Source organism: Lissotriton helveticus, chromosome 9 (genome assembly GCF_964261635.1).
Source record: "Lissotriton helveticus chromosome 9, aLisHel1.1, whole genome shotgun sequence".
Classification (NCBI taxonomy): domain Eukaryota; kingdom Metazoa; phylum Chordata; class Amphibia; order Caudata; family Salamandridae; genus Lissotriton; species Lissotriton helveticus.
Window position 1 is genome coordinate 76,410,495 of NC_136070.1, and position 13,161 is coordinate 76,423,655.

Consider the following 13,161-nt stretch of genomic DNA (forward strand, 5'->3'; position numbering starts at 1 on the left):
TTTCATTTCCCCAGCGGTTGGATTTTCTGGAATGATGGCCTATTTGTGATAAGTACGACCTAACTACATTCCCACATTTAGTCATTTTCACGGTTCAGGAATTGACTAAGCCTGCAGCCTACCTTTGTACACTATATAGCCACTATGAATGAAGGATGTTAGTTGACAGGTCTTGTGAGAATATACATTTGTTTTCAAGATGTGAACCATGATTTTCCCAAAGCCTGTGTTCCTTTCCAGAATTTGGCATCTTCTAAGAGGATGCACCAGGCTATAGAAGATGGGCTACGGAGGTCCCCAAAAGTGTATCACAGCCAACTGGTCTTTCATCAATTGTTTTAATGGAATCTTACAAGCGTCAGCAAGTGGCACTGCACAGATTTCAAAGTCCCATGATCCACAGAACGCAAAACTGCTTGGGACCCTGTCATCAATATCTTAAAAGTCCAGGAGCAGCTTCCAATCCACATCTGTTCAGAGACTTCACCAACTGGATAAGCATTTAGAACAGTCTCCATAACACATTGGGTTCTGTAGTCCAACGTGAACGCTGGGTTAATTCCACATCGGTGGTCCAAGACAAGGGCAACTTGAGACAGGATCTGAGGATGAGATCTTACCACAAATGCACCCTTTCATCACACCATACCTGTGCTTTTGTACATTAATTTCGGCAGAATGAACCATCACTTAATAACCAGGCAAACAGAATGGAAATCCAAAGGCTTTCATCGACTGTAAAGGCAAGAATTATTTATCCATAATCACTATGGCATAAAAAAAATTCTTAGATAGCTTCAATTAAGAAACAAACAAATTTACTGACAATGGACTACGTTTTTAGTGAGTTGAGGGAAAATAAGTCATTTTTTTTACAACAAAAACACAAAACACTGTACAGGATTCCAGCATTTCATAAGCCACTTCCAATACTGAAATAACAGTATTTTGGACCGACGTGAGCTCCATGCTTTGTTTCTTCATATAATGTGCCTGCAAAAATTGCTACATTAAATATACATACAGCACAGCGCATTTCTAAGAGCACCTAAGATCCAGTACATCTCATTTTTGGACAACATAACACCACCTAGAGACACTTCAGGGTCCAAGGAGGATGAGTAGTGCAGAGAAGTAATTGACATTCAGGTGAATACTTTATGCTGCAGTGTAAAGGGCAGGTATCACTGCAAGCCCTGCCGGGGGTGGCAGAAACAAAATGGATGCACTTGGGCCTTCAGCACCAGCAGGCCTTTGTCAAGTTCTCGGAACCATCTGGTTTGCCGTCCTCCTCGTTGAGCTCCGCTATGCTCAGTTCATCGGCTGTGTACATGCGCAGTCCGTCTAGCTCCTTCTTGTGGGCTTGTAGCACTAGTTCTGTCAGCCGAGTAAATGACTATAAAGAAAAAAAAATGGAAGTCGATTCAGGAGAGTACTGTCAAAGAATTAGCAAAAAATGCATGCAATTAGATAATACAATTTACTAGGAATATACATTGTCTGGTTATTTCTGGGCATTGTATCAGAAATAGCTAGTCCTGTATGTTTATGTGTATAATGTTGCTACGATGGCTCAGTGAGTTGAATGCTTGTTGCTTACTAAAGTGGGGATCTTAAGAAATAACAAACATGACTCCATTCAAGATGACTTGGGGCTTGATTTAGATCCCAGTGGACAGATTACTCCATCACAACGGTGACAGATATCCCATCTGCCGAAATATAAATCCCATTGGATATAATAGGATTTATATTTTAAGGTTTGTAAACTGAGTGTCATGCTCTGGATTTTTTATTCGTATACATTTTTATTGGCATTTAAATATGAAAAGTTTATCACAGCAATATATTGTTTATGATGAAATAAAACCCTCCTTCCCATCCCAGCATGCTCTACTATAACACACAGAAGAACTACACGATGAACACATGAAATGGCCATATGTGAAAGCTCAGTTGAAGAACTGCCCCCACATTATCAATCACACACAGGAGGAGCACTTACCAATCATAGATCCCCAATCCAGCATCCGGTACCCCTACCATTCCGTTCATTCCACAGCCCACGGGGGCAGGGCACCTGGGAGCTCCAAAACCTCGGCAATCATTGCCACCCAGGCCTGCAGATCGTTTGCAAGCTTATTTTCACGTTTTTGGCATATGGCTCTCCTCACCCACTACCCATTCATCCGGGAAACAACCTTTACAACGCAACTTTTACAACGCACTACCATTACAACGAAACTTTTAGAGCGCAACATCCATTACATCGCATGCCATTACAACGCAACCATTACAACGCATGACACTACAACACATACCACTACAACGCATGTCATTACAACGCATACCATTACAACGCATAACATTACAACGCATAGTACCCGTACACTATCCAATACTTACCCTACTGTTGCACCTCCTGGAGTTAGAATAGTAATTTTTACCCCTACACTATCCAACACTTACCCTACTGTTGCACTCCCCTGGAGTTAATTTTTACCCCTGCACTATCCAACACTTACCCTACTGTTGCACCCCCCTGGAGTTAGAATAGTAATTTTTACCCCTACACTATCCAAAACTTACCATACATGCAATGTAATGTTATGCATTGTAATGGTATGCGTTGTAAAGGTAGTATGCGTTGTAATGGAATGCGTTGTAAAGGTAGTTCATAAAAATTTGTTGTAATGGCATGCGTTGTAATGGAATGCGTTGTAATGGATGTTGCGTTGTAAAAAATGCATTGTAAAGGTATGTGTTGTAAAAGTATGCGTTGTAACGCCATACATCCCATTCATCCATATCTCTCAGCCATTCAGCCACTCTCCAGGCGACAAGAGATAACCCCCTAATGCCAACCCTCCACTTAGTGAGAAACTTTCTACTAAGCTTTTTTTTTGTCTTCGATCCGGGATCATCCCCGACAGGAACTGCTCAGTGTCCCGGCAGGATATGGACCACCCTATGACCGCATTCAAGGTCTCCAATTGTGTCTGCTAGTATGTGTCTAGGTCGGGCACCCCCAGAACATATTTATAAAATTTGCCCCGTGCCTGGCACAGTGGGGACAAGAGAATGAACGCCCGGGTTAATTGCATGCAGCTTGGTTGGGGTGAGGTGTAGCTGATGGACTATATTATACTAAAGCAGTTTGAATCTCGCATTCATGGCGGTCCCCTTAACCCCTTCATGAACAGCCTCCCATTCTTGATCGGAGAGAGGAGCACCCAGAATTTCATGCCATCTACTTTGCACCAGCAGGACACACAATGGTAGTTTCTCTCACAGTGTTCTGTACACAGGTGAGATCAGTCAGACCCTCAGTCATACTCAGCAGTGTCCCTAATGTCTCTGGGTCCAATGGGACATCAGGGAAGGAGGCCATATCCCGCGGGCCGTCGCCACAATTTAAGTAAATTATAAAAAGTGTCTGGTCCCCAAGTTGAACGATTCCACTGCATCAGTTAGTGTAATAAACTGACCAATAGGGTATAGGTCCCATGGCACGCCACCTATCGACTAACATCATCCGTGCTATGAGCGCGAACGGGCACAGTGTCCAAATATATATATCCAGTGCATATGGAGCCCTTCACAAGACCCATTATCTCCAGGCTCAGGTTGCCCCCCCTTCTGCCCCAGGACTGTCCACAGTGCAAACCCCTCCGGCTCAACTGCGTGCAGCGTTTTAGTTACTGCACTCTGTGCACAAGGACCAGACAACAGAGGCCAGTTCTCCAAGGTCCTATCTCCCCTGAGGTCGAGGGCCCAATCGAGGGGCGAGTCTGCTGTCCAGCAGCCCAGAAAGTAGGTGCACCAGCTGTTACCACAGGTCATTCTAGAACACTCAGCATGAGCAGGTCATACTCCCAGCTAGGGGGTCCACCAGTGGGGCCAACTCCTCCCACGTCACAGTCTACACCATCACCAGCTCGCGCCCCTGCTCCTCTCACCATCTCCACCAAGGACCTCCACTTTGGAAAGGCGGGTCGAGGCTCACGGTCTCCACATTCCAGGGGTTCGCGCTAAAAAGGTCCTTGGGGCTACCTGTCATGTCGACTGTTTCCTTACAAAGAGTGGGAGCTGGATTCCACTCCCCTCAGAAGCAAGTACTCACCTCACCAATTAGTTCTGCACATTCAGCAAGGCCCCGCTGTTCCTCACCAAGGCTCAGGAGCCCTCAGAAATAGCTTTGAGTCTGCCTGGCACACCCCTGCAACCTTTGGGTTGCCTCAGGCGCCTGCCTCCAACCGCAGAGAGCCTAAATGATAGCGCTCCTCTCCCTCAGACAGCCACTGCACGTCTCATATAGCCCTGCAGGGCTCGCTGCCGTGCTCCGTCTCACCCAAAGGCCTGAACTAGGTTGCCGCCATTATGCCGCTTTCCCAATGGGCCTCCAGGTACTGCCCTTGGGTCTACGAAGTCTCCCGGGGCTCTGGTCCATAGCAGAGCTTGACAACCGAAGTCGACGGCACTCTAGGCGCATAAGGGCCACCTTTCTCCCAACGCCACTCTGTTCCTCATGCCTCCTCAAGGCCAAAGACTGCCCTGTCGCATCGGTGGGGTTCTCTTTGCCGCCGTTGACTCCCCAGCAGCCACGATGAGTCTCCAGAATGGGGGGAAAGGGGATATAGAAGTAGTTTAGACCCCAGGACAAATAAGGGTATTTATGCTGTCAGAAACAGACCTAACTGGCCATCTTTCGTGGCCACGCCCGCCATACTTTGGGTTATAACAAAACCTTTTATGTACAAGACTTAGAAATGCAGTGTGAAGTACTATATACAAATAAGTTATTAGTTACATTTGTATGCGTAAAGAGGAGTTCAACACCATCGAGTACAGTAGCTAGAAATGGAACTTGTTTTTTTATATAGCATCTTCTTTCAACCGGACTTGCAATTCTATAGCATTTTAAATAATAGATGAACAAGATGAACAATTAACAAACTCAATGGAAGTCATTTTGTGGTCATTAGGAACCAGAAAGTCCAAGTCAGCCTCCAGCCTAGCTTGGAACCTGGGACCTTCAAGCTGTACACACATCTGAGAAGAGGGTCTTACAGGCTTTCAGCAGACTAATCAAGTAGAGTACACTACGAGTTCAGGATGCCTTCATCTTAACATTCCCAAACATGCCATCAGAGGAAATACTAGTCAATTGCTTGCAGCCCCTTGTTCTGAAGCTGGTCCATATAGATCAATGAGAAGTACGTCTTTGAATATACGCCGGCTGTGCAACGTTATGTTTGCCTCTACTACGGAGGACTTTTATGCGTAAGCTTATAATCACAATTGCAGTGGCTCTCGTATTGATTAGCAGGCCGAAATCTGCTTTTTACTCATCCAAAAGCTTCTTCCTACTGCTAAGACTTTAAAAAAAAAATAATAATCCTTTACTCTTTTATCCCTCCACTATCCTTTTCAATCAAAATTAACAGACTAACATGTTCACTTCTCAAATTCCATATTCAACTATACTAATATACTGCCCAAATAACTGAATAACATATCTACTACTCAAATTACTTCATTTTTATACTATACTAATTTTCAACACTAATCCTTTACTCGCCAGAAAAGCGCTTCAACACCCATCAGGGGTAACAAGTGCTATATGAATGCTAATCTTTCTCCCCTTTTATCCCTCCGCTATCCTTCTCACTCCAAGTAACAGACTAATATCCACCACTGAAATTACCTCATATTTCACCATATTAATTCACCACTAATCCTTTATAGGCTTCCTGAATAGCGTGCGTCAACAAGCGATAAATAAATACAAACCTTTGTACTCCTCTATCCATCTGCTATAATTCCAAATCCAAATAACTGACTAACCTATCCATCACTTAAAATGTACTTGCATGTTTCACTATACTAATTCAACACTAATTTTCTATGGGTCCCGGAGTAGCGTGCTACCCGCCGAAAAAGCGCTTTGATGCCTCGTCAGGGGTAGTAAGCGCTATATAAATGCAATTACAATACAATACAATACAATACCCGGAGTGCATGCTGGCTCAGGGCACGCTGGACAGACTGTCCTTCCCGGGTAGTGCTATACCGCACACTGTAGGAATGCTTCTTAGAACTTTTCCTTTTTTTTTTCCTGCCGTGATTTACAAATCTCAGCTAAGCTGGTAAAAGAGCAAGCAGAGGGAAACTATAGGTTTACATCAAATTACATTGGCAGCCCATCTTTGAACCCATCGTTTTTCACACTTCAGGAAAAGTGAATTTCAAGACTGGACATATTATTTCAGTTGAGGCCTGGCTAATGAGGCACAGAGGGGCACATATCCCACAATTTTATTGGTTTTCATACGTCTCCATCTGCATCCAACGTAAATCCCACAAGGACCTTGTCCCAACCCCGATTATGTTTATGTTTTTATTACTTCTAAAGCGCAATCATTCATCCTGGATAGGATATCACGGCGCTATGAGTTCTGTGATAAGCAGTGGGCTAATACTTGAGTCCGAAGGAGTTAGTCAGGTTTAGGGAATAGAGTGGTTTTTAATTTTTTCCTGAAAGTCAGGTGACAGTCCGTGAGTCTAAGATCCTTGGGCAGATCATTCCATCTGATTGCAGCTAGGTGGGAGAAGGCCCGTCCTCCCATCCTGGCTCTTTTCACTCGGGTGGCTGTTGCTCTCGCTGTTGATTGAGAGCGGAGATTCCTAGTGTGAGTATAAAACTTGATCCTATTTTTTAGGATGTAGGGGCCAGTGTTATACAATGCTCTGTGTGTTATACACAGCATTTTGAACGTGGCTCTTTGTCTCATTGGAAGCCAATGGAGCTCTTTTAGGCAACTCTTGGCTGGGCCATATTTTTTCCTGTTGCAGATTGCCTTTGCTGCCGCATTCTGCACTAATTGTAATTTTGTGAAGAGGTAGTCTGCCATGCCCACAAACAAGGAGTTTCCGTAGTCCAGCCTGCTCATCAACAGTGACTGGACCAGAGTCTTTCTGCACTCAGTGGGGATCCATGGAAAGACTCTTCTGAGCATTTTTAATAATGCGAAACCTTTGCCGCAGATTGTTGACACGTGCTTTTTCATGGACAGGGTGTTATCAATGATAACTCCTAAATTCCTTGCTGTCGGTGTTGGATTGGGAGGGGTGCCCAAGCTAACGGACCACCAGCTGTTATCCCATAGCTGTTGTGATCCACCGAACAGCAGTATTTCCGATTTATCGTCATTGAGTTTTAGACAATGGCTGTACATCCAGCCAGATAATTCGGTGAGGCAGTTTAGCAGTCTATCCTTCGGGTCCTCTTCCCCATCTAGGGTTCTATCATCTGCATATGAACAGATATCGATACCCCACTTTCTTCCTATCTCTACCAGGGAAGATACAAATACATTAAATAATGTTGGGCTCAGTGAGGCCCCCTGCGGGACCCCATATTTGATGTTCCAAAGGGGAGACGAAAAGTTGCCCAAGCGCACAGATTGAGTTCTGTCTGACAAAAAGGATTTCAGCCAACCTAAAGCTTTTGCCCGAATTCCTTTTGCTGCAAGGGTTCCTAGTAATAGGTTGTGTCGAACGGTGTCAAACGGTGTTATGCACTAAATCAATGGCATATAAATCTAGGTAGAAAGATAAGTAGCTGAATAATTGCTACAAGTTTATTTAATACAAAATCAACTATTTGTATTCTTTTTAACATGGCAATATGTCCTTGAATTCCACATTACCTCTTTGATGTTGATATTGGTGCAGGCACTTGTCTCGTAGAAGTCCATGCCGTATTCTTTAGCAAGCTGTAAGAAAACACAATTAAAAATTACATTTCATAATATTTTATGAGAAATGCATATTAGAGGAAAGATTTCAACAGGATACATTTTTTATGGGTGCCCCAACAGCAGCAAGCAGGATTTGAGTGCCCCCCACACTGTTGACGGATTGTCGTCCATTATGGAGCGGCCATCTTGTAACTGAGCGCTCTCTGCAGGATTCTATTTACATACTATAGATACGAATGGTGACAATTGGGCATGGAATAGAATAGAATATCATGGACCCATTACAAACATGATAACACTGTCAGCAAATCAATACCGAAACACAATCCACAGAGCACAGACATAACATATGATATTGTGTATTTGTAAAGAGTGCATCTGGTTATCTTGGCTCGGAATCAATCAATCAACAGCATTTGTAAAGCACAACTCTCTCACCCCTAGGGGTATCTGGGCACTGTGTCTCTGTCAAAGAGCCAGGTTTTGAGTCTCTTTCTGAAGTCTGCCAGCGAAGGGGGTGCACAATATCATATGTTTATCGTCACCCAACCCTATGATCCTCATTCTATCTACCCCAGTGGATCCACCAGGGTTCCAACCTATGACCAATGGTCAAACACATATACCAGCAGTGCAAGCATTAGTCCACTGAGCCATCAGACCAAGCCCGGAAGTGAGTATGGGGATCGGCAACCTCGAATGGAGCAGACATCAGGGTGCTGATAGGTAAACAATGCCACTGAAACACATAGAATCCAAAGAGAGAATTAGAAGATACGAAGGCCCACATGCATCAAAGTCGATTGCATTCGCAATCGTCATTTTTCTAAGAAAACGGACGTTTGCGAATGCAATCTACCAGTGTGAGATGCATCATTCATTTTTTGCATTTTCGGTATTTTAGAATTCGTAAATGATTATGCGAGTTCTAAAATGAGTCGCAATGGGTGCGATTCGTATTTTAGAAGGAAATGTTCCCATGCATCATTGTTTGGAAGATGCAAAAGCTGTGGAAATCGCAGTTTGCATTTCTAAAAATAAGAACAAGTCAGAGATGGTGTTATTTTTTTGCTGCCATAGGAAATCCTTTTCCACAGCGCGTGCCATTGGTACACTGAGAAACCACACAGAAGTAAACGTCTTCCTCGGGAAATCGCGCGTGTATGTCTACACGACGTGCAGTGACGTAGCGATACTTAGTCCTGGTTCAAAGCTGCTGCCAGTGCCCTCCTGGCGTGCCCATTCATATTTCTGGGTAAGGGGTTTCAAGCGTCTCCCGCCCGCAGTTATCCTGCGAGATGGCCTTTTGGTGGGTGGGCAGTCCTTAAATGTGAATGCGTCTAATGGCACTGCCATGGAGCGCTTCGCAGCCTCCTTGGGGTTATGCGCTGTATAATATTTACAGTACATAGCAATGCAAGGACTCAAAAGCGATGCCCCAACGGCACCCTCGGGCCACGTGTTTACCCCGTCAGAGCGGGACTGGGCTCTGCAGCCAGGGAGGGGTTAACGTGAGGAGTAGAGTAGAGTCAGCCTGCTGGTTCCACATTAGGGCCAAGCTGCAAGGCAGCGCCGCGCGACCGACCTCTGCTGGGGGTGATGGAGAGGGGAGAGCGGACCCCAGAGGATTGCCGCCAACTGTCCCAGATGTGGCAGAGAGGCTGCCAGCCTTACTGGGGGGCCGAGGTGCCGCCATCTACTCCAGAGACAACTGGTGCCTGGAGGAGCCACGAGACAGCTGGGCCTTTACAGAGCTGTGCATTGTTACTCTCTGTAGCCAGCAGAGCTGTCACGGGGAGACTGCAGAGGTGACATCTGTAGACAGCTGAGCTGTCACTGGAAACAACGCAGAGAGGCTGCCTTAAGACATCTGGGCTGTCGGGGCTAGACTGCAGGGATGCTGTATGCAGACATCATCCCTGCTCCTGGAGGAGACTGCAGGGGGCGTTCTCTGGACAGGGAGACACGGAATGTCTCTCTCAGTGTTCTCTATAGACTGGTGGGCTGTCACAGATGGTGACTGCCTGAGCGCTCCGTAGAGCTGTGCCATCACTTGAGGGGGTACAGGCATCTAAGCTGTCACAAGGGGACTGTTCGGAAGAGCTGTCTCAAGCACAGACGTCACGTGCTGTGTGTAGACGGCTGAGTTGTCAATGGACACCGCCCAGGTGTGGTCTGTTAATAGCCGAGCTGTAGCAGAATAACTAAAAGTGGGCGGTCTAGTAAGGAGCACTCTCTTTTGTAGCTGCCATGCTCTGTAACTCTCTATTGCATCGATTCATCAAATGTGCTGTTTTCGCATTAAGCGAAAGTGCAAAATGCAATTTCCCGTTATGCGATTCCTTAAAGAGCGCGATTCGCTTTAAATTGCGATTGATTCCGACACGCAAAAAAAAAAAAGAAATCTTCATGCATACCGATTTGCGATTTCTTATTTGCGATTCCTTAAAAATCGCAAATAAGAAATCGCAATCTCCCACTTTGATGCATGTGGGCCTTTGAGACCCCTAGTAACCTCTGAAGTGAAGGTTACCATCAAATGAAGCACGCTATTCTGAATCCAAACTAGGAGTGAAAAAGAAGGCCTATGACATGCAAGATCCCTACCGGAGAACAGAACTTACACCTGAACTTACACCTAGGCCGTGCCAAATAAAGATGGCGAGTGGTTTCGAGTGATTGACAGGAGTGCGCAGTACTAAGTTGATACAATAAGCCCAATCTAAAGGTAAACATAGGTGTTGCTTATTATGAAATTATCCTCAGGCAGAGGCCATTCTAGGAGGGTTCTGGACCTTGGAGCAACAGTAAGCTGACTAGTCATACACACACCCTGGTTTAGGACGCAGGGCAGTTTGGTTTTGGTTATTTCCCCAAAAAAAGAGACAACTAGTTATTTACCCTCAGTATCCACCCTCAGACCACAAATTGCCAGTAGGACTAACACGATGATCTGGGAGAGCCTGGATTGAGAAGCAACTAAGGATGAAGAGAGTAGGCCGTGCCCACAACATGGAACCTCTTCTATGCATAGATACAGTGGCATGTATGGATGTATTCCCCTGTGCATATAGTTATGGTGTATGACCATATAAGCTTCCGGAAGGTCTAGATGGGTTCTGGCTCAGAGGTGTGACAAGAGTTATATTAAGTTGCAAATATTTGTAAAGTGCAGTGTAGACTGAAGGTTCTCAGCCCCAGGCAAACATAGCCCAATATCACTGAGCTGGAGCAATTTTAGATCAGAAAGCAAAGTCTTTAGAAGACATCTGAAGTAAGCCATGTTGGGTCAGAGCGCAGTCATAGAAAGACTGATCCATTGTCTAGCAGCAGCAATTGAAAATGCAGGGTCGTAGCTGCGAGCCATTCATGTTTTGGGCATATCAACAAGAAAGACAATGGCAGATCTCAGTTTCTGATAAGAGTGGTGGAAGGTGAATTCTTTAGCCAAAATGGGTGGTGTACTGGAATAGACTTATGAGCAATCATCATAGATTTACTAATGGGTGTAGTTTAAAAGGCAGTTAATGCAGTGATCTAAACTCCAGGTGTATCTACGTGTACTAGCCAACAGGAAAGCTGAAGAATTCTGAACAAGTTTATGGCAATGGAGAAACTTCTCTTTGGAAGAAATGACAGTCACACTGGTGTAATCCAGCCTACATTGAAACATTCATCATAGAGATATAAAGGCTCAGTGGAAAATACATCTTTGTAGGGTCCGAAGCTGAAGAAAACAGGATGGTCAACTTGAATCACGAAGGTTTATAATGTAATGTGTTCTGGTTTTCAAGATGTAAAAAAATGCAAAGTGTGCTGAATTGCAGTGGAGAAACAAGAAATCACCAAAGTGACTGGAAACAACTAAAATTGTATGCAATTGAGAAGATTGAGAAAAATGAAAGAGGAGGAGATCGGGAATGAAAACTACGTCATTAAGAATCTTGCCACATTTTGAATCTAAGAATATTAATCCCGTATGGATTCAATCAGGACGAAGAAATGTACACGTACCTATGAGAAATAAGATCTGGTATATATAGACTGAGAGTTTAAAATATTTGCTCCAACGAATTAGCACTAAAGTTGGCCGGGCGCGCAGCCACCTCCTAGGTTTTATTTAAAAAAAAAAAAAAAAAATGAATAATTGGCCTAGAGGGATTGGTCTCCAGTGCCAGAATCTACCCAGAGAAGAGGGGCCACCCCCTTACCTTACCGTTCAGGAAAAGCCTCAAGACCTGGCTCTTCGACTGATCTGGAGCACCCCCTCCCCAGCACCTTGAGATCCTCACGAGTGAATAGCGCTCTTTATAAACCCCTGATTGATTAAGGTTTTAATGTTGTTATTAGCACAAATCTTGCACAATCACTGAGCACTTCACTTTGTACATATAGTTTGGCAGACTAATGAAATTAAGAAAAAGAAAGGAAGGTAGCGGATATCTAAAATCTATTAAGTAAAATGATTTTGCAATGTTATCAAATTAAGGGAGGTTGCTATTTGAAATCGGATACAAAGTAAAATTAACAGAATACAAGTATAACAGCTACTAGCCCGCTGGAGGGTGTAAATGCGGAGTAAAACCAAAAGTATAAATGGTGATAACCTCCAATGTGAAAATGTATTAATAGCTGTGGTAAGCTCATTAGATAGAATGTTCTAAGGAAATTAAAAGAACTGACAAATAAAGGACTGTGAAATGCATAAAATATAAAACATAGTAGAATAGAGATAAATGGACTCACTCAGAAAGAGTTGGAATAAGGAATGACAATTGACTGAAAAAGCATTAACAGGACTAGTAAAACTCTGTGAACTGGAAGTATTACCACCTTTTAATTCTAAATAATATTTTTCACAGTTTTATCACGCTTGATTTTACACTTTGACACTAATGAAATTGAAAACTACACTTCCCAGGACCGCTATGTAGGGTCAGACAGAAGTAACCAAAAATATTTAAACATAATGAAAGGACAACATATTTTGAATCCCATGATCAAGATCCCAGTGGGGCCGAAACGCGTTGGAAATTTTCCATGCTGTATTACTCTTGATAATAATAAAGAAGAAACTGTGAAACATTCATCCATGATTGCGACTCAACTATACTGGCAACAGAATAGAAGGAGGGGCGGAAATTACATTACCACAAGAATACATGTGAATTGTGGCTGGCGCGGCAATGTCTAGCCAGGCTACTTCCCCAGTGCTCATGCAGCTATTACCATTATTTCTCCATCTTCATAATTTATCAGAGTTTGCCTGCACAGAAACCTACCTTGAGCCCTTGATCTGCTCCAACTTGTCTTTTTTGACTTTCATCAGCTTTATTACCAATTAAAATCTTCTGAACGCCATCCGGTGCGTACTGTGAGGGAGGACAAGACGTTAAAA

At 44.0% G+C, this 13,161-nt stretch overlaps 1 protein-coding gene across 2 annotated transcripts in view; it reads right to left on the minus strand.

Annotated features, from left to right (window-relative positions):
- Nucleotides 1-324: 324 nt before the first annotated feature.
- RAB15 (RAB15, member RAS oncogene family) overlaps nt 325-13,161 on the minus strand; it is a 327,048-nt gene continuing 314,211 nt past the window's right edge. For both annotated transcript variants that reach the window (XM_078659518.1, XM_078659517.1), the window contains exons 5-7: nt 13,046-13,135; nt 7,713-7,778; nt 325-1,396 (exon numbers count right to left, since the gene is read on the minus strand). In XM_078659518.1, coding sequence (XP_078515644.1) covers nt 1,238-1,396; nt 7,713-7,778; nt 13,046-13,135 — 315 coding nt within the window. In that variant the 3' untranslated portion in view covers nt 325-1,237. The remainder of the gene's footprint in view (nt 1,397-7,712; nt 7,779-13,045; nt 13,136-13,161) is intronic.